A 21,934-nucleotide genomic window follows, 5' to 3' on the forward strand; every position below is an offset into this window, starting at 1 on the left:
CAACTTTACACCTCAGAATCTCTTTTGAGGTGGCGCCATTCCAGAACCCCACTTGGCTCCATTTTTTATATTTATTTTATTTTTTTTATAAAAATAGCCCCCTGAGGTGGCATCATAGGAGGACCTTCAGAAAAGTAGGAGTTTGAAAAACTCCAAGAAAGCACCTCCTGAGGTGGCGCAATTTGGGAGCCTCCTGCAGAGAAAATCAAGCCACCATTTTGAAAATTTTCAAACTCCCCTGCTGAGGTGTCTCACCCACAAAATTCCTATTTTATTTTCTAAAAAAATCAAAATAGCACCCCCTAAGATGGCGCCACATGGAGGGCTCAGATTGAGCCTGTTTGAAATTCAAAATTTTCAAAGAATGCTACAAATACATGGGCTCACGCCCAACTTAGGTACTCCAATTTTTAGACTCCAATTTTGATTTTGAACTTCAGCTTAGATCCCTTTTAGAACTCAAGTGTGTCTCTTTGAATTCACGCCCCCCTTGGGCTCAGTGGAGAAGGTGCAGTGAAGCATCTACATTGCTCGTGCCGTAGCCAATTTGATTCAAGCGTGGGTCGATCTCTGTGAATCATTTGAAGCCCGGATCGAAGGACGAATGAAGCCATTGGTAGCCGTCCATCTCGAGAGTTTCAAAGCTGCATAACGACGCAAGGTGCACCTCCTTTCCTCTTGATTTCATAATATCATGATTTGATTCACGTGTCGTTTGAAGAAAGAGCTCATCCGAGGGATGGATTGAGCTATTCTCATAAAACAACATATATAAAAAAATACAATTATGCTTCCTTGATGATTTCTAGCATTCATGCATCTAGTTAAATTTAATTTATATTTTATTTCATTAATTTAGCATGTTTTATAAGTTAATTAGGTTTAATTTGGTGTTTATTTCAATTCTGCTCAATTTCAGTAGTTCTCTGTTTTTGTCAGTCAGTCCACACGTTATTTCATGTATTTAATTTTCGTTAAAAATTCTAAACAAATCATGGAATGCTCCCTAGGTGTCCCTAGAAATGTGACAAAAATTCAGAAGGATTTGAATTTGTTTACTGTGGTAAACATTCAAAATGATAAGTCAGGTTTTGTTAGCCGGGATGCGTTTTAAAAACTCATTTCCGACTTGTAAAATCGATATCTCTCTCGTGGGAGGTCATATTTTCGATCCGAAACATGTTATGAACTCGAAAGGATGTCTAGTTTTGTAACATGATTTTCTCAGATTTTTCTGATTTTTTTTTATGTCTGAAAAAAATCCGAGAGTTTGGGACATGTGTCAGAGCCTGATTTGGGCCTCTGAGACTTTGGATCGACTTAAGGAGATGGGTTCTCTTTGGGTATTGCTCAAAATCCGAATCTGTAAAAAGTAAATGTCATGTTCGGGATGTCCTCTGTTTTCATCTGAAAGCTTCTGATTTTTAGAATAGTTTTAAGATCTGTTTCGGATTTTTCTTGTCAGTCCTCTGTTCTATCACATTTGTCTGTTCTGTTGCTTCAGGCATGAAACGTTGTATTTTTATCCATGTTTCTGTTGATCAAATGCCAAAGTCATAAACATAAAATTTGTTTCGGTATGTGTCGTGAGTAGCTCAGTTAAATATCAGAAATTTTCATGGCCGTTTTCTATTTTTTTAGCATTTTTACATTAGATTAGGTCGATTTTACCTCCGTCAGAACCAAATGCCCGTTACCGAACTCACCATAGTTCAAATCCCGAAGCTGTAAAAACAAAAAATGTTCAATTTCGGGTCCTTTAGTAGTCTACAAAATATCAGAGGTTTTTATGGTGTAATTTTTGCATTATCATATTAAGCATTGTATTTGGTTCGGGTCCATAGGCGAAATTCGTCCATTTTAGGATTTTCTTTAAATTTTAGTATCTAGACCATGTCATTTCGTGAGTTTTAGTATTCTAGGATGTTTGTCAGGATAGGTAGATGCTCCATACCGAATTTGTCAGCATTTGGAATTCATTTGAGGCTTGGTTTAGTCATAATATCAAAACAGGGCCCCGCGGGGCCCGAATCTAAGCGAAAAACAAGCGAAATTCGTTATTTTGGATAAATTGCAAAATGTCAAATTCTGATTTTACAGTCTTAATGTGTTTAGCAGCATGTCATCATGCCTCATACTGCATTTCACCATCATTTGTTTCAATTCGAATTTCAAAATTTCAATTTTTACCAAAATTTCCTTCAAAAACCCTCATTTTAAATGTATAACTTTAATATTAGGGGTATTTTAGTCATTTTGACCACCATTTCAAATTTCAAACTATTTTTTACTGAATTTATTGCATTTTCATCATTTCAAATATCAAGGAAGCATGAGAATAGAGTTTATATCCAATTAAGTCCAATAATTTTATAATATTATTGGAAAATCTTGGAAAAACTCACATATTTCAGCTAACCTTATTTCAAGTTTGGCAGAGACATTCAAAAGAAGGAGCTGAAGTCTGCAATTTCTTTTATTTCATTTATTTAGTGATGTAATAATGTAATTTTTGGAATAAGAGATTTAATTTTCTACTTAGACTAGGATGCATATCATATAGTTTGAATTTATGCAATATCTTGTTTATGTGATTCATGCACATTATTTCAAAAGCACTATGGATGTACACGAATGACACGTGCACCAACTCTTTGGGAGTTGATGAACTCGGTGGAATCCATGTTTAGGCCCTAGTCGGAATATGGATGAGACCCAGATCCATCATCTTTCTACTAGTCACATTGAGCCTACACTCTTAGGCTATCTTAAAATGCACATCATATTTCTAATATTTTCAAAGTATTGTGCATTAAATCAATTAAACTCTGAACATATTCATGGCCACAATCAGAATATGTTAAGGATTTATTTTGACTTAATACACATTTTTCCAACAAATTTCTTAGAAAATCTTTCGAAGTGCATTCATACACTCATATCATTTGCATCATGAAATCATTGGTTTTCTCATGATTTTCTTAAGAAAGTTTCATTCTCAAGAAATCAATTTCTCAAGAAACTTTGAGGATTTTCCAAAATTGGTTTTCTCAAGTCAAGTTTTTCCATAGTTTTCCATGGAAAAGGTTATTTTCTCAAGATTTTCAAAAGAAGTCTCTCACCTTTCTCAAAGATCAAAATCGATTTCCAAGTATTTCAAGGGTAAGATTCCCAGGATTTCAATTTCTCAAGTTCAGTTTTTCTTCTCCAATGAGTTTTCCTATAAATTTTTTATCATTTTCCAAAGAAAATTCTCAAAGTCGAGTTTTCCTGAGAAGTGTTTCCCTTTTCAAATGTTCACCTTTTTCTCAAGAATCACTTCTATTTTCCCAGGATTTTCAACTATTCATGATTTTTCCACATCTTTATGAACTTTCTCGTGATTTCAAAAACCCTTTTTCATCTGAGTTTCCTGAGAAATTGACCTTTTCCCTGAGAAATATCTTTTAACTCCAAAGGTTTTCTGAGCATACATCATATTTTTCAACTTACATTTTCCAAAGTCTCATAGCACATGCCTGAATTCTCTGTGCATATAGGATAGAACACGATTTTGATTATTTAACTAAATCAAGCACAATTTTGGTCCTTGGTTCGATTACCCCTGTTAAAGGCGGCAAGAACGGTCGAACCTCGTACCGACAAGTCGAGCCCCATCCCATGGATTTTCCCACAATTTTCAAAATGGAGGCGAGTATTTCAAAACAATTTCCAAAACCAGGTCAAGTTTGAATCGCGAAAGTATTTCCTTTTTCTCTTCCGCAAGGAAGGGAAGACGGGAGAATTTTGCGACGATAACATAACCACGTTCATGAATTTCAATAATTTCAAATAATAGTGATTCATGAATTTCAGTGTCGTTAATGTGTTTGGATACAGCCGAATTCTGGAGAAATATAAATCACATTTTTTGCATCATTGAATTCTCATGTTTGGATACACATGAAAATTCATTTTGAGAATTCAGGATTTCCAAATTCTCTATTTCAAATTCCCACCTATCCAGGTGAGATTACAACTCCCAAAATTCACACGCAGAGTGCATTAGAATCCCCAAAGTATCAGCCTCCACATCCTGAGGAAGTCGAGTCGCTCAAGTGATTCATCTCCTCCTATCTTCCTCTATTTATTTCATCTCTCTCTCTCATATTTTTCCAGTGATCAGAGAACCCGAGATGGTAGGAAACCAGTGGCCATTGGAGGACATAGTCAACACAATCTCACTTTCTGGCACTGATCAAATCATCAAAGCCTGTGCTCGGTCCAATCCCACCAGAAAACTCAGGCATCAGGTTCATGCGCACATCACATATGGCGTGAATGATTCTGATGCTTTCGTTAGGAGAGTATCTATTATCCTCGCAAACTGTTTGATGGTATCTATGAGAGAGCAAAGTTGCGCCTTGGATGGAGATGGTTGATCGTTATGCGAAAAGCAATGAGGGTGCCGATGTGCCAACTGTTTGATGAAATGCCCAAGAGGGGCAGCTTTGTAGAGTGTGATGATTATAGGCTTTGTGATGATGGGCATATTAGCAGAGGCACTGGAGCTCTCTTTCAAGAGATGCAGTTTATTGGTGAAAAGCCAAATTGAAGTGTGCTTTTGTACTGCCTAATGCCTAGGGTAGCTAGGACCCTGACCCCAACTATCTGGATGCAGCTTGGTCGTATTAGGACACGAAATGCTCACCCACCGAGAGCAGTAGACTTTCATGGACTTGAACCCGCAAACTGAATCCAAACCCAAATGCAAATCCAGATCTCAATTGATTCAAATATAAACAATTTGGACAATGATTAGTTTTGAAACCATATTACCTTTATCCGATTGAATATCCAGAAAAAAGATTCAGGTAGAGTTCTCAAAGGTATCCAACGAAAAAAGTGAGAATTCCAGTGGTGAATTACATAATGAAACCAAACAATAACATGAGAATTCTCTAAGAAAATCATTGATCAAACTTGAATTACCCAAAAAATGAAAATCTAGAGATTGGGAATTCCCTTTCTTGATGTCTTTGGATTGAGAATTCACTTTTCCATGAGAATTCTCCTCCAAGTATCCAAATGCACCCTATAAATTCCTACTACAAAATACACTGGAGTTTGGACTTGTTCATATTTCGTATGACATCTGCATGCAGCCTAAATCACACACACACACACACACACACACACACACACACACACACACACACACACACACACACACCTGCAAATGAAAAAACACCATGGATCAGAAATTACACGAATGAATTTACTTACAAGAATAGGAGAATGAAACATCCTGTTTGCGTCCATGGTGAACTGCTTAGTGGAACACTACAAGAAGATCCTAACACATTTACCTAAGCTAAGTTGGATTAGTGTTCTTGTAACAACCGAGAACCCCAAAAAGGGTTTGTCCAACATTATTACTACCTGGTCATTTACTCAGCTGATCACCATGATCGCATCTACAAACACCATCGTTTTCATTATCATCATCACTATCACTATCACCATCACCAGGAGCAAAGGCAGACCTGGCATAATATTGCCAAGAGCGTGTATCAGTTTACCAATCACGCTCTCAAGTTGATCTGCTTCCTCAGCTTCAACCACTGATAAACAAAGCCACCAAACATTTCAAGATAATGTGAAGAGGAATCACTCTCGTGTATAGGAACTGCACCTCAATAATTACTCTTGATGTTCAAACAGAACTGTGTCCATCACTAGCATCATCATTATTACCAGATCCTTCCGCTCTGCATGGACTCGACTGTTCCTCCTCAGAAGCTGTTCTTGGATTCTGGGTTAGAAGACGTGATGGCCATGAATCCAAAGGGGTGGGATACCGTGCGTGTGGTCTTCTCACACTAGGAGGCTTAGCAGGGCGAGGCTGTAGCATATCGGTATCACTTCCATCATTAGGTTTGGAAAAGGTTTGTAGATCAGGATGGAGAGGGAAGACAAGGAGAGGTCTTATAACAGGAGGCACAACTTGATCAGTAGACAACACTGCAGAACCAATAACAGATGGCATCATTTGATTGCTTGGCAACGTCTCAGGCCTCATTGCATGTGGAAGTGCTTCCACAACAGGTGGCACCAACTGATTGTTTGTTGATGACAGCACCGCTGGACCTACATGTGACTGTAAAGATAGCGGCACCTCCACGGAATTGGCCCACATCACTTTTGATTGTGTCCGTTCTTGTAGCTGGGTTTGTAATTTACCAATCTCAGCTTCTAAGATGGTATTTTCATCTCTTAGTTCATTCTTCTCTTCAGTAATCTGCTTCAGAAATAAGTTATTGTGCATTTGATATGTGTTTCGCTTGAACTCTTCAATGAAATAACTGGCACCTTTGACATTCTATAACATATTTCAAAGTAGGACAAGGTAGGGAAGAAATGAAAGTAACCAACACATATTAACTTATATAAGAACCATAGGATAAGTAGATGAATTAAAATGCTTCAACACCCAGAAGGTCAAATGTGTGTTTGTTTGTATGTTAGATTCTCTAGGAAAATAGGATCTTCACACTGAAGCTGTTGATAAGATTTCTCTTACAGCTCCAATTCAACCCCACTTTTCTCTTAGATTAAAGAAACAAAATAGACTACCCAAGATATTCCCCTTCATACACAGAAATGCTGTCTTATCATATTGAGCTCAGCCAATGAAAACTCGAAGTTAAAAGCAAAAATGAACTAATTGGCAAATTTATATTTTTCAGAAAAATCATGTTATGACTGGGTAACAGGATCGTGCAGAATAGTTGCTTCTTGGCCCTAGAGAAGACTTTCAATTCTTTGATACCAATGAAAAACCAGGTTAATCACCAAAAATGTGAAAAAGCATCTTCAGTTTAGAAGAGCATGGATTTCTGTATCACCCTTAATTTCCAAAACGACTTACAAAGAGAAGAATCTTTTGTTCGAGGAGCTTACATAGTGAGACTCTGTCAATAGTGCTGCATTCTCCCTCCTAAGATGGTCCACTTGACTGAGCAAATCCCGCAGTATTCTTGTAGCATCTGTCAATATTGAAGCTTTGCCACTGTTCTGTTGCAGTGGTTCTGCAAAAATAAAACCGGACTTTTAATTTACCAATATAACAAGATATTGAAGTCACAGCACAGAATAGTAGCCATATGAATACGTAGATTTTAGATCGGCCGCAGTAACAAGCTAACCTGATACATACATAAACTAGGACAGAAAATGAGACGACCAGCTTGTGGCTCAGCTTGTGCTCGGGCTGTGAAGAGGTTATTTGAATTTGTAAAATAGGCACAGAGAGCCGAACAAAAACAACAGGTGTTTGGCTTAAATTGGTTTGTGCAGGCTTGTTAAGTAGTAATAAATATATTCTAGATATATTTTGCGTTACATAATAGTGTAAAACAAATGGTACAAGTGTGTGGTTTGCAAGCAATGGGTTTAGAGTTCAAATATTATTGCTTCCAGTTTTGAAACAATATATAGACATAAGGTGTTTTATATTAATATAAAATATTCTGTATTGTTCATTTAAAATTTAGAAAGAGTTTTTATGTTTTGTAATAAATATATATCTGTATACATATAAAATATTTTGTATTGTTCATTTAAAATTTTAAAAGTTTTTTTGTGTTTTATAATAAATAATTATAAAATCATTTATATATCAATATAATACATCTAATATAAAATATTTTATACAAGGGCATTTTTGTAATGTCAATTGAGATGAGAGTGACTCTCCCTCTCTCTGATGTGATTCATAAAAAAATAACAAAAAAATGACATGTCATTGTCATGTTTTGACATGTCACCTCTCTCTCTCTCTCTCTCTCTCTCTCTCTCTCTCTCTCTCTCTCTCTCTCTCTCTCTCTCATCTTTTTCACTCTCTCTCTGAACCGGTTAAGACTCCTCACACCTAAAGAAGGGCCCTTCCTTTTTGTCTTCAAAGGGCTCATTTTGGTCAAAATAAACCTCAAACACACTCAAATTGTGTCCGATGTGTTTTGGAGTGTCATTAACGTATCGCGAGGCAAAACATATCCATGACACAGGTCTGTTTGAGCGTGTCACTGCGACATAGACGTCAATAGTCCATTGGATTGTCTTGCTCCCATACATTACCAATAAAAAAATGTTTAAAGCATTATCGAGCATCTTTTGCTTCCTAAACTCATGGAAAATATCTTTCTAAAATAGAACATGCATACACTGGGTATTAATGATAAAGTAATAAAAGTTAAGACTATAAAGACTTTGGAACTGAAAATAACAGACACCGTTAGTGAACATGTCGCTCATAGTCATGGTATCAATTAAACTGCATTAGTTATTGAAATACATGGATCCTTGTGGAGTACCACCTTTTAAGTCTTCATGGAAAACATGACAAAGATAGGATACCTAAGCCACAATAAGATAACCCAAATCATTTTGCAATTTTCCAGCCACCATTAAATGTCCTAAACCTCAAAACTGAAAAACTAAGAATTTCAAAAATAATTTCAACATGGAAGTCAGTAGACATCTGAAAAACCATTTCCATAAAATTTCAGATAATCTTGACATGGAAGTCATAGACATCTGAAAATCTATTTTCATAAAGGCAAGGATTGAGTTTCTGATCTCAATTCTCAAAAATATTCCTCCAGTAACAATTTTTAGGCCCTTTTTCCAAATTAGAAGTGTGTCTGTAATTTCCAAGTTAATTTGTTCTTTAACGCTATTATCACATAAGGTTTTCCCATGTCCACGTAGAATAGAGCACACTTAAAAAATTTAAATAGTTAACTGGCAGAGGTGATGACACCGTGCAAGCAAATACTATTGCATCACCTATCTAAAAAAATACTGCATCATCATACAAAAATTGACCATGAACACGAAAGAAGAAACTAAATTACCTAGGGCCTGGCCCAAGTCAGAAAAAAGCTCATTCAAATGGTCTCGCTTTAGCTTCTCCCTCTCAGCTTTGTGAATTTTCTTTGCAACCTTATCTTTGTTCTTGCTTTTTCTGCATTACACCAAGATTTCAACTTCAATATTTACGGCAAGTTAACAGGTTTATATGCCATAACTGTGAAGTTCATGTCAAAGAATATCAAGAAAGACATTAGTCTATATTTTAATCTAAAAAGTTAACAGGTTTATATGCCATAACTGTGAAGTTCATGTCAAAGAATATCAGGAAAGACATTAGTCTATATTTTAATCTAAATAAAAACAGTCATCTTTGTTGAAGAAAGATAAAGAACTCCAAGCAGGCATATTCAGATGATGGTCCTCATGCAAAGTAACAAATGTGTTTCTTGACATCTGCAAGCATCAAAAGGTACACATGAGGAAAAACAGCACTATCTCAGTAAGCACCCTTTCCCAAAATTATTTGCACAGTGGATTGGTTCATCTATGCTGAATTAAACTGCAGTATTGGGTTCTCTTTACAATGGATCATGACTGTTATCAGTGTTCCCAATACAGCCTCCAATGCAGTGATTTTCTAAATCCAGCAAATAACCCAGCTTCCAGATCCCTCTTGTCCACGCACGGCTTTAAGATGGTCTTCGAGCCTGAGAAAGATCTTCTGACCAAGAATGGTGCTTTTGTTGAGAATGGCCAAGTGAAAAATTTTGTTACAATCGAAAAATTTTGATTTCCTGTGATCATCGGTCCGGATATTGTTTTATTGGTACCCTAAAGGTTTTAAGCTCTCAAAATCCTTTGTTTCTTTGAACCCAAAGAATTCCAATTCTAGAAGCAAGCTACGCTACTTTCTGGCTAGCTCGTGTAATCTTAGAAACATTCCTGTCAGAAATATCAACCTGCAAGAGATAAAAGTGAGGTAAAGAGAGAAGAGAGGAGTCGGCGGCCATAGGGTTTTCCCTTTTCACTTATTATTTATAAGTGTTGTACAGGGTATAACATTACACAAGTAATAAAAATAAATTACAAACATGCCACCGCCCACGCATCCCAAGATGGATCCTTGGAATGTGGTGTGGGTCGGATCCATGATCCAAAACTAACAGCCTCCCTCAAGTTGAGTATGGTCTTTGATCATGCTCAACTTGTCTTTGAGTGCCCAAAATTGATGAGTGGATAATCCCTTGGTAAAGATGTCAGCAACTTGCATATCTGACCGAACATATGCAGGTTCAATTTCTTTTTCTTCCACCTTTTGTCTAACAAAGTGTTGATCGATCTCGATATGCTTCGTGCGACAATGAAGGATGGGATTGAAGGCAATATTAATAGCACTCTGATTATCGCAAAGAAGCATAGAGGACGAGATCGGTTCTTGTAATTCTTGCAGTAGATGTCTCACCCATGTAACATTGGTTGTTCCTGCTGCCATTGCACGATACTCTGCTTCAGTACTAGATCGCGCCACTGTCTTTTGCTTCTTGCTACTCCATGTTACAATATTATTGCCGATAAGAATGCAATACCCCGAAACTGATCTGCGCTCGTCAGGATCACCAGCCCAGTCCGCGTCTGTGTAGGTGAATAGTCGATGCCCTGACGTATAAGTTGTGTCCTTGGTATACATCAAGCCATCTCCAATCGTACCCTTTATATACCAAAGGATCCTTTTTACTCCTTCCATATGTACATCTGTAGGAGCATGCATAAACTGTGAAGCCTGATTGACAGAGTATGCTATGTTAGGCCTAGTGAATGTTAAGTATTGTAACATCCCTACAACTCGACGATACAAAGTAGGATCATGATAAGTAGTGCCTTCTTTAGCACTTAGCTTATGATTTAGAAGGCAAGGTGTGCTAATTGGTTTACAATTCTCCATCTCTGTAGCAAGTAAAATATCAATAGTGTACTTATGTTGGCTCAATGTAATAGTCTCATGTCTACTATCAACTTCCACACCCAAAAAATATCGCAAGGGACCCAAGTCTTTCATCTTGAATTTAGCCATCAGCATAGACTTAACCCAAGATATGTGAACCTCATCACTCCCGGTAATAATGATGTCATCAACATATATAAGCACCCAAACAATAGTTGAATCACTTTTGAATATGAACAATGAATGATCGAGAACACTTTTAGTGAACCCATGATGCTGGATCTCCATGGAAAAACTTTCAAACCAAGATCGAGAAGCTTGTTCAAGCCATAAAGAGAGCGTCGAAGTTTACATACCCAATTGGATGAATCATGCATGCTATAACCATGTAAACTTCTTCCTTTAGTTCACCATGCAGAAAAGCATTTTTAACATCAAGTTGACTGAGTGACCATCCATGTTGTAACGCCAATGCAATGATAATCCTGACGGTGCCCAATTTTACTACTGGGCTGAACGTTTCATCGTAGTCCTGCTCATATTGTTGTGTAAAGCCTCGTGCAACCAGACGAGCCTTATAGCGCTCAACACTGCCATCCGGTTTGTGCTTGATCCTGTACACCCATTTGGATCCTACAACATTCTTGTTATCTGGCCTTGGTACAATTTCTCATGTATTGCATTCATGCAATGCTTCCATTTCCTCATTCATCGCCTCTACCCAGGCACGAGAATGTACAGCCTCATGAAAAGAGGAAGGTTTTGTTTCTTTGGACACTCTAGTTAGAAATGTTTGAAAATCCAAAGAGAAATTGTTATAACTTACCCAGCGATCTATAGGATGTCTAATCCGAGTGGAACATCGTAGAGGAGTCTCATCATTGACTGGATGAGCTCTACGAGAATAAACAAGACCAGAAAAACGTGAGGATGTTGTTGTAGGAGGAATGTCTTCCATATGCGGTTCCACATCGAAAGTATAAGGTTCATTGTCTGTCAATAAAGATGAATCCTCATAAGGCAACGAGTTATATAAAAGTGAGTCACTGAGCCAAGGATCATAATTGTCCTGTGTATCTGTGGAAGATGAACCCAGAGTGTCAAAATTTTCATCATCAAAAACAACATTTCTAAATACCCGAATTTTGCCTATATGAGGATCATAACACCTGTATCCCTTATAGTCATCTGCATACCCAAGAAACTTGCACTGTAGAGCTCTGTCTTGAAACTTATTTCTCAATGAATGATCAATATGAACATAACATACACAACCAAAAGGATGTAGTTCTTCATATGATGGATGACAATTATAAAGAACAAAATACGAAGAATTATCTTCAAGGATGGGCATGGGCAACATGTTGATAACGTAAACAGCTGTATAGAAAGCCTCTGTCCAAAGAGAGAAAGGAATACCCATAGTATGCATCATGCTCAAGGCTGTCTCAACAATATGCCTGTGTTTTCTCTCAGCTACTCCATTTTGTTGAGGGGTATGAGGGCAAGAAATGTTACGTGTAATGCCATGCTCCTTCAAATATTCACTAAAATCATGGGATATGTATTCTCCCCCCCCCCCATCACACTGAAAATATACAACATTGGTATTGAATTGGTTTTGAACTAGTGCATGAAACTGTTTGAACAACTTGAAAACTTCATGTTTGTTTTTCATGAAGTAAATCCAACTAAAACGAGTGTAAGAGTCAAGAAAGAGTACATAGTATCGAGATCTAGAAAGAGAGGCAGTGGGCGCAGGACCCCAAACATCTGAGCATATAATCTCAAAAGGCTTTGTTGCTCTTTTATTGATACTATGAAAAGGAAGTACATGACTTTTGTATAAATGACAACTTGGACATTTTGACTCTAAACCGACTGCGGGTATCAAACCTTTAGCAGACAACTTGTCAAGAAAAACTTGACTACAATGACCCAAACGAAGATGCCATAAGTCTGACTTATTAAGATTCAAGACTCTAGATGAAGAACTATGATCTGTAGATCGACTCAAAAATGTTGGAAAGGAAGAAGCTGAGGAAGCCACGGCTACGAAAGACGACGTCTTCAAAGGCACATGAGATTCTTCAGAGACGTACATGTTCCCGCGCCGTTCACCTTTAGCGAGCGTCTTCTTGGTGTGAAGATCCTTAAGATAAACAGAAGGAGTAAATTCAACGGAAGAATTTGTTTCATCAACTAATTTTGACACAGATAGAATATTCTTTTGAATAGCAGGTGTGAGTAAGACATTTGACAAGGGTAATTGAGATTCAGGCAAAGAAAGGGAGACATTTTCAGTGTGAGAGATGGCGTGGTGAGATCCATCTCCTATGACTATAGTGTCATTTCCAGTGTAAGGAGTCAAGTGAGAAAATTTACCTGCATCAGAAGTAACATGTGCTGCTGCCCCTGAATCAATATACCATATACCTTCATCATTTTGGCACAAGTTCATCTGATTGAAAGCAGTCATAAGGATATTTTGTACGTTCTGTGGAAGAACCTGTCCCTGAGGAGTGCGTGCAAACGTCTGAGTTGCCTTCTGCCCTGGCCTACTATCTGGCCTCCCTGTTTTGTTCTGGTTCTGAGGATTGTACCAACAATTTGCTTTAACATGTCCCCGCTTATTGCATAGAAAACAAGTAGGAACACGTCCCCCTCATGGTACACTGCCTGAGCCAATGCCCCCTCCACCTGGTGTAGGTAGTAATCCTCCTTTGTTCATAGGTGTTCCATTGGGACAAGGAAGAGTAAATAAGACTCATGTTTGAATAGGCGTATGTGCCATCATCACAGGATGAGCATCATCTGACGTGTGTTCCTGATTTAAGCTGACCTCATATTGCAAAAGCTTAGATTAAAGATCATCAAAACATGGAAGAACTGAGACAACCTGGAGTGCCATGCAAAACATGCGATATTCAGGTCCAAGGCTACCTAATACTTGTTGTACCATATCCTTATCTGATACAGGGCTTCCAATGGCAGCTAACTGATCTGTAATCACCCTGACATCCCCCATGAACTCTGTAATAGATTTGTTTCCTTTTCGCATGGATTGGAATTGCCACTTGAGTTGCAAAGCCCGAGATTCGGAAACCTGAGAAAAGGAATAAGCTAGTCCATTCCACAACTCGGCAGCAGATTGATCATCAGAAATAGTTTGTAAAACACGATCAGAAAGTGTGGAAGTTATGTAAGCAACTAATGTCTGATCCCGTTGTACCCATATGTCATAAGCAGGATTGGTGGTTCGAAGTTGACTCAACTTCCCATCTTCACCTGTTATTTCTTGCATGATATGTGTAGGTGGGGCGGGTGATCGCCCATCTAGATGTCCATAAAGACCATGACTGCGAATAAAGGGCACAATCTGACGCTTCCAAAGTAAGTAGTTATCATGGGATAACTTGTGGGTCATGAGGTGAGTAAGAAAACTAGGGTTCAACTTGGAGTCCATGGATTATATGAAGAATGAGATGCAATAACAGATAGGAAATAGGAATGGGATGATATCAAAATAGAATGTTGACTGTTCTGACAGTGTATTGAAGGAAAAACAACAATGTTGTGTGCTGAAAATAATCTCAGTGCCTTCGTCACACAGGGAAGTAGTGACGTGTGAACCAGAAGAATATTGAACAGAAAATATATTGAGAGAAAAAACAGCAATGCTGAAAAAGAAACAGCAATGTTGTGTGCTGAAAATAATCTCAGTGCCTTCGTCACACAAGGAAGTAGTGACGTGTGAACCAGAAGAATATTGAACAGAAAATATATTGAGAGAAAAAACAGCAATGTTGTGTGCTGAAAATGATATCAATGCCTTCGTCACACAAAAGAATAGTGAAGTGCGAACCGGAAAAATATTTGACAGAAATATTTTTGGGGAAAAAAACAAAGATTCGACAGACTGGAATGTAATATTAGAACGTGTGTACCAGAAAAATTATTAAAGATGAAAAGAACTAAAGAGAAAGTAGAATGACGTGAAGGAGGATTAAGAAAAAGAGAAAAAAATAAATCTGATTAAGGAAAAGAGACAAAAAATAAATCCTACGTCCTTTAGAAGCACGTGCTGGTCCTTATAGGTCTTCTAGATGATTGATTTCCGTGCTTGTGCTCTGATACCATGTGAGAAATATCAACCTGCAAGAGATAAAAGTGAGGTGAAGAGAGAAGAGAGGAGTCGGCGGCCATAGGGTTTTCCCTTTTCACTTATTATTTATAAGTGTTGTACAGGGTATAACATTACACAAGTAATAAAAATAAATTACAAACATGCCACCGCCCACGCATCCCAAGATGGATCCTTGGAATGTGGTGCGGGTCGGATCCATGATCCAAAACTAACAATTCCTTCGTGCTTAGCTTAGTAAGCTAGCTTGGTAAGCTAAGTTACTTTGAAGGGCAGCAAAGAAAATATTTTGATGAAACACCTCTCTCTATATCTCTCTCTCTCTCTCACACACACACATGTATTATCTATATGTCCTCTTAAATTGTTTCACAAATTAGTGCTCAAACTAATACATGAAACATCACTTCCTACAAGGATATGACAACATGCATCACTCTTTACTTCATACACTAGTGACAGGACACTCAGATGTCATTACTTAATTTTCATAATGAAGATGTTAGGCATGTGACTATGTCATGCATATTGGAAGACAAACTACCAAATATTACATGAAGCTTTCAATAGCTTCATTAGAGTCTTCTATTCTTGTTAAGCATCACAAGACATTTTAAAGTTAACAGAGAACCCATCTTCATACTTGCCCCTTCTTACAAGCACACCAATGAATGAGTGGTGAAGAAGCATGTGGTTGAAAGCAACAACAGCCTCTCAATGTCAGTTTTGTGGTTCTGAATATTGAGGATCCCCTACTCCTCAGCTATACGGACACATTCTCCACTCAAATAACTGAGTCTACAAAGAGTGAGAACAAAAGATGGATGCTTTATGGGTTATCAAGGAATGGAAGGGGAGAAATGTACTTTGTGACATCATCATCTCTCTTGGTGCAATTCAATATCAGTGAAGCAGAGATGAAAAGGGAAAGCAGAGAAGTGGTATGGTTCAATCCCAATGCAGAAGAGCTTGATTTTGATGTTGATTTTGAAACTACATAAAAAAAGAAGCCTTAAAGATCGAATTTACTAATACACTATTCATCATGAGGCACTACAAGAAACGAGACTCACCTTGCCCATTGTGGATGTCACAAAGAGAGAGAGATTATGCATCAAGAGGGAGCAGCAGGATCTATGTCATATGCTATGTCACAGGGATTCGGCTAGCAGGGTGCCGCACCCGCGTCGATGCGACGTGGATGCGGTCAACCAGACCCTGGGTGCGGTCAACGCACCCAAGGTCATTTTGGTCCAATTTTTCAGACTTAAAACAAAATTTGCCAAGAAATTTTTTTTTGCCCTATATGTCACAGGGATTCTCCAACTAGGTGCCGCACCCCTGGGTGCAGTCAACGCACCCAAGGTCATTTATGTCCAACTTTTGGACTTATATATATATATATATATATATATATATATATATATATATATATATAATTTTTTATATTTTTGCTGCATCCCCGCACCTGCACCCGCACCTATGTGACATAGATCATATGGATATGGCTGCTGATACGGGGATGCAGCCATTTTTATGAAGTTTCCAATATGACTAATATATAAGGGAACATGATATGGGGCCAAAATAGAGTACCCGTGTGACATAGCCTTGGATGCAATAGAGTACTGGGGAAGGGAGGGGTGGGGCACACAAGATTGTGCCACATCCATACCTTTTTTTTCTCCAGTGGACTCACTCAACTGACAGAGTACATGCAGAGATTCTGGAAATCCCATCCAATTAGAAAAGGATCAAGAATTCCTCTTTTCATTGTCATAATGAGATTCTTAAAATCCCATGAATTTTGACAAATCATATATTTGGTACTTCAAAATTCATCAAGCATAGGATTCTTTGAAAGGACAGGATTCTAAAAATTCTGATTTTGAAGCCTCGAACCAAACAGAACCTTATGCAGGTCCAGGTCAACCAGTGAACCAACCTATTGACAGCACCTATGGCATGCAAATCAGTTGTCAACAACAGACAACAGACACCATTTGGTGAGATCAGGAAAACTCTGCAGATAGAAGTGCAAAAGCAAAGTTCAATGTATCCTCAAAAGAAGATTACTATTAGAGAAGGGCTTTGAGGCAAAGAATTCAATTATGATAGCTACAGAAGGACCAGGCAAGGAAGAATATGAAGATGCCACGAGCCCTCTTCGTATGTGACTGTTAGTTGCATTGTCTCATTTTGTCAATAACCAGAACTGAGAACATTCAATGGCAGGCAGGCCTATTTTTTCTTGGTTTCCATACTCCATTTGATAGGTGTTTGCATCTGCTATATCTATAAAGAATCGAGTTATTAATGATCAGATGAATCAAAGAAATAACCATTCAGTACAAAATAATATTTACATGAGGTTTTACTTTCACGTGAAATCAATGTGTTGCTGACCATTGTAAAGTGGGTCAAAGCTAATATTGCACTTATTAAAAAACTTGATATACATAAATCAGGTCTTCCATTGGAAAAACTGCATGGGAAATCAAAACTGCAGCGTTCTACTATTTTGCTTTCTCATGATTCAGATGGTCAATGAGATTTTTTTTTCTCCTCTTTTTTCAATTTCGGCATTGCATATTGTTCGTTTGGTGAGCAAGTTATAAAGCAGTCATTTTTGCATGAAATATGCATACCCTTCATAACTAAAAGTATAATTTGCCTGGTAAGAAGATTGTTTTCATGCAAAAGATCAAAATCCACATCATTTTCCAAAAGTTGGTTACAAATGGAGTGCCTATTTCTCTAATAGAAGAAAGGTGCATTTGCAAAAGATTTTCTTCTTTACATAAGGAAATAAGATATTCAGTAAATGGCATTAACAATATCTGAACATCATATAGGCATCTAAGCTTGAGGCTGAAGCTATATCATATGGATATCACTATGGCTAGCACACAAGGGGGTTTGGAACGGGAGCCAAAACGGAGTATTTGTGTGACATAGGGCGGAAGTCTAAGATGAATAAAGAGCATCTGAGATTTTGCTTACCATATGATTCACTGCATTGTACTGAAAGTAACTTTGTTAATCTGTGTGATCCATTTTAATCTTTATATACAGGTGAAATCTTGGTTTACATATTAATGCTAGATTCAAGAGCTCAGAGAATACAGCAAGATAAGGCAGGACATGTCATGATATAGCTTTTATTTTATTAATTTCTGCTTCTACATGCTTGACATTCATCTCAACTGCTGAAAACCTAGTAGAAATGTTGGGGGAAGACCATGTGACAAGTCAAATGCAGAAAGTGTTTCCAAACCTCCTGATTAATTAAATTCATAACAGACCATTGAACCAACTCTTTACATGAATATTAGAAGAGCCAGAAAAAACCCCAAGAACAGACCTTCCAACTGAATTTTTGTCTACTATGTTTGCCCGGTTAGCCATTGGTTTACGCAAATCTGAAACCATACTTTGTCCCTCCAACAGGTTCAACTGCATAGTCCATGGAGAAAGCAAACAAAAAATGAGGACCCACTTTACGAAAAAAGGACTTGCATGGAACATCATGCATTGGGTTAAGCTAACAGAATAAAATGATTTTCAAGGATAAGATCATTCCCAAGCAGACAATGCTCATATTGTTCATAAACACAGTCAACAACAAGAGTATTTAACCGAGGTTTTAACTCACATCAGGAGGCCATGCCCCAGCTTGGCTAAACAAAATGCAGACTTTCCTCAATCTTTAACGAGAAAACACTTAGAGATAAAGGCCATCCATGTATTCATATTATTAACATGAAAATAAATAAATAAACAAACAAACAAATCAACAGGAGATAACATTTTCCTAGTGTTTGAAAAACCATAACAAAACTCAAAAGAACATGACGCAAAAGAGAGACCTTTCTCCTAAGGCTAAAAACCCACAATGAGATTCTAAAAAGAAATCCTCAGAGCATCACCGGATACCTAGATACGTCAGCCCATACATTGGAACACCTACCAATTTGATAAAAATTAAAGACATGTACAAGATCCTCAAGACCTCTTTTTCTTTCTGTGAGGTACTCAAAGACCCCAAAAGCAGAACAATTAGTAGTATTAAGAACATAGCCCCAATAAACAGAACAATAAGCATTAAGAACATTACTCAATGCGTCTTTATGATGAGACAGAAAAAGGGAGGAATATACATATCAAAGCGAGGATAAAAAAACAGAGAAGAAAAAAACAATAGAAGGAAATTGATACCCAAATTACCATGACACATACACAAAAAACGAGGAAATAGCACCCAAAATTAAGAAAAAACAAGAGTCAATTCCTGCCTGAACAACAAGATACTTGAATAAAATCTGGACGCGCACCCTAACCAGAGTTCCCCGTCCAAAATACCAATGATCGAAAGCCTATAAAAGGGCAGAATTTTAATCTACAAACGGCTTCATTTTACCAAGGCAATCTTAATAGTAAAAAAACGCAATTTTCCACAAAAACTAGAGAGAAAAAAACTCCAAATCCGGAAAACTAGTTCTTCAATAGAAAGAAATAGAAGAAGAAAAGAAGAAAAAGAAGGATCTACACACACCGATATGGACTCAGAAGAAGAGATTCAATCCAATGCCTAAGGACTCAGAAAATACAACCAAAATCAGACAAATAATCTCGGATTAACTTCAAGTAAGAAGGAAAGCCACGTTAATAACAAAAAAATAAAAAAAAATGCAAATATAAACTCAGAAGAAGAGATTCATCCAATAGAGAGAAAAAAAAACCTCAATCTCCGATGCCCTAAAAAAACCCGAAAAACAATAAAAAAAACATAAAAAGGACAGACAAATAATCTCAGATTGACTTCAACGAATAACGAAAAAACACCATAATAATAAGAAAGAACACAATAATTGCAAATATGAACTTAGAAGAGAGAGTTAAAATCCCCAAAAAATCGTGAAAAATAGAGGAATAACATAAGATCCACTGCAATAAAGAAGGGTAAAAACCACGCTAATAAAAAAAAGGAGTAAGGACGTTACCTCCGAATTTGTTGATCCATCGATCCGAAGAACGTGACAGGGGAGAGACTGAAGGAATTTAATTTTTTTCCTTTTTCTTTAATTAGTAAAACCAAAATATAAAAAAAAAGGAGGAAAATGAGAAGGAACGGGAAGCGAGAAGGGAAGACGACGGCGAGCGTGTGGCGGCCAACAGGACTTGATATTGAGAGAGAGAGAGAGTGTGTGTGTGGAGAGAGGGTGGTCGGCACGTGCGAGACACACGCCTTGCACGCCGCGCGGCTTGCCTGCTGGTGGCCCGCCCGGTTCTCTCGCCGCCTTGTGGGTCCGGACCATTCGTCGGGAGTTTGCCCCGCTCGAGCTAACCCCGCGCCTTCCTGCGTCCATAGTTGGTGATGTTGGGGCAGTATCCAAATCCAGCCACACTTTGAGTAGATGACTTTCCAGAGAGCCAAGCTGCTTTTTTTTTCAACGACCCCCCCTCCCCCGTTATCAACCATACATTGTCAGGCCTCGGGTTGGATCCCCCCTGCTGCTATTGTCCTTGAGATCCGCCAAATATCAATCGAGCTTTGACCCTGTAGCAAGGGATATCCTTAATGTGCTTCAAACCCAATGTTAAGTGACAAATAGGGGTGCACACGACCCGGGCTTCAGCTGAGCTTCGAGCTGAATTGTTTATTTAAAAATCTAACATGAATAAGTTCAAAGGATGCAAATCCAACAAGATTTGAACCATAGCAAGTGATCAACACCCTACCCACTTTAGTGGAACACTTTTTATGCTTATTAATGAGCAAAATTTCTACATATCCTTGATTGAACTCGGCGAGATTAATTGAACTCGAATGCCTAATCAAGTTCGGCTCTTTACTTACTCAAACTAGTCACGCTTGATCTAGATCGGCTCGTTGTGCAGCCTAAGTGACAAACAATGGTCGCCCTTAGAAACATGAAGCACTTGTGGGCATGAGCTAAACTAAACTACAGACTTCATATCAAACCAACAACTAATCCAATAAATTTCATAAATTTAAAAATCATCATGCACACTTAATTAAATTAAAATGTTCATAATAGGCCAGGTTCAAAACCAATAAGTCAATCTTAGAGTCCAGTGTCAAAAACCCCCATAACATCTCAAACAATGTCCAACCACAGTCGAGTTGTCCAAGTCCGAAAAAAAACTAATTCATCACACGTCATCACCTATATGGGTGAGAACGTCTCCAAGTGTGAAAAAGTACACAGACTAAGATATCATCGAGTAATTTCAGTCATTTAATATCTCGAATATAACATGCATTGATCAGAACTGAATATAATTGTAACAATTAACATATGTACATCTAAAGAATGACATTTACATAACATTCAATAATTTACACATTTATATCACCTTTGATGCATGAATAATTAATCAATGGGTGAACAATTAATCAATGCATGAACTTACCAAAATCATTGAATATCTCTTTGATGCATGAGTAACTTTTATATTTTCATAATTTTTAATTTCCAAACTGTATTGAATCAATGACAAGATTTTTATTTTGTGTTCTTCACTATACCAACTAACAAACAAAAAAATATCAGTTATAAATTCTAAATAAATTAGGAGCAATAAATTTTATAAAATTATCCAACCTACACAGAATTTTTGACGGGACAAAAATTTTGTGCTAACTTACAGAGGTCGTGTCTCCTAATCATGAACTCATTTAAGCCCAATTTTCTTTTAGATTGCTTTCATATGTCTAAATCAATCCTCTAAAATTTTGAGATTTATAGGTTCACTGTTTTGGAGAACCATATTTTTTTTTAAGGCTGGTCGAAATAAAATAACAGGGCAACATGCATTTTCAAGAAACACATAAAGAATTTTGTGATTTTCATAAATAAAACACCAATAACATGCATCTAATAATTTTGATTCAACATAAATACAATATATACATGTATGTACACATCTAAGCATGCTAAAAACACATAGATCTAATTTATATCATG

At 37.5% G+C, this 21,934-nt stretch overlaps 1 protein-coding gene across 1 annotated transcript; it reads right to left on the bottom strand.

The window, feature by feature from the left end:
• Positions 1 to 5,223: 5,223 nt before the first annotated feature.
• On the bottom strand, positions 5,224 to 20,119 carry LOC149816773 (protein IRON-RELATED TRANSCRIPTION FACTOR 3-like). The gene is made up of 5 exons (XM_089987369.1): positions 19,946 to 20,119; positions 18,307 to 18,398; positions 8,898 to 9,007; positions 6,943 to 7,070; positions 5,224 to 6,280 (listed from the first exon to the last, which is right to left on the bottom strand). The coding sequence occupies exons 2-5, from the start codon at positions 18,372 to 18,374 to the stop codon at positions 5,696 to 5,698; spliced, it is 891 nt and encodes a 296-aa protein (XP_089843495.1). The 5' UTR covers positions 18,375 to 18,398; positions 19,946 to 20,119; the 3' UTR covers positions 5,224 to 5,695.
• Positions 20,120 to 21,934: the final 1,815 nt, after the last annotated feature.

Source organism: Nuphar pumila, chromosome 14 (assembly GCF_984573655.1).
Source record: "Nuphar pumila chromosome 14, dmNupPumi1.hap1.1, whole genome shotgun sequence".
Taxonomy (NCBI): Eukaryota; Viridiplantae; Streptophyta; class Magnoliopsida; order Nymphaeales; family Nymphaeaceae; genus Nuphar; species Nuphar pumila.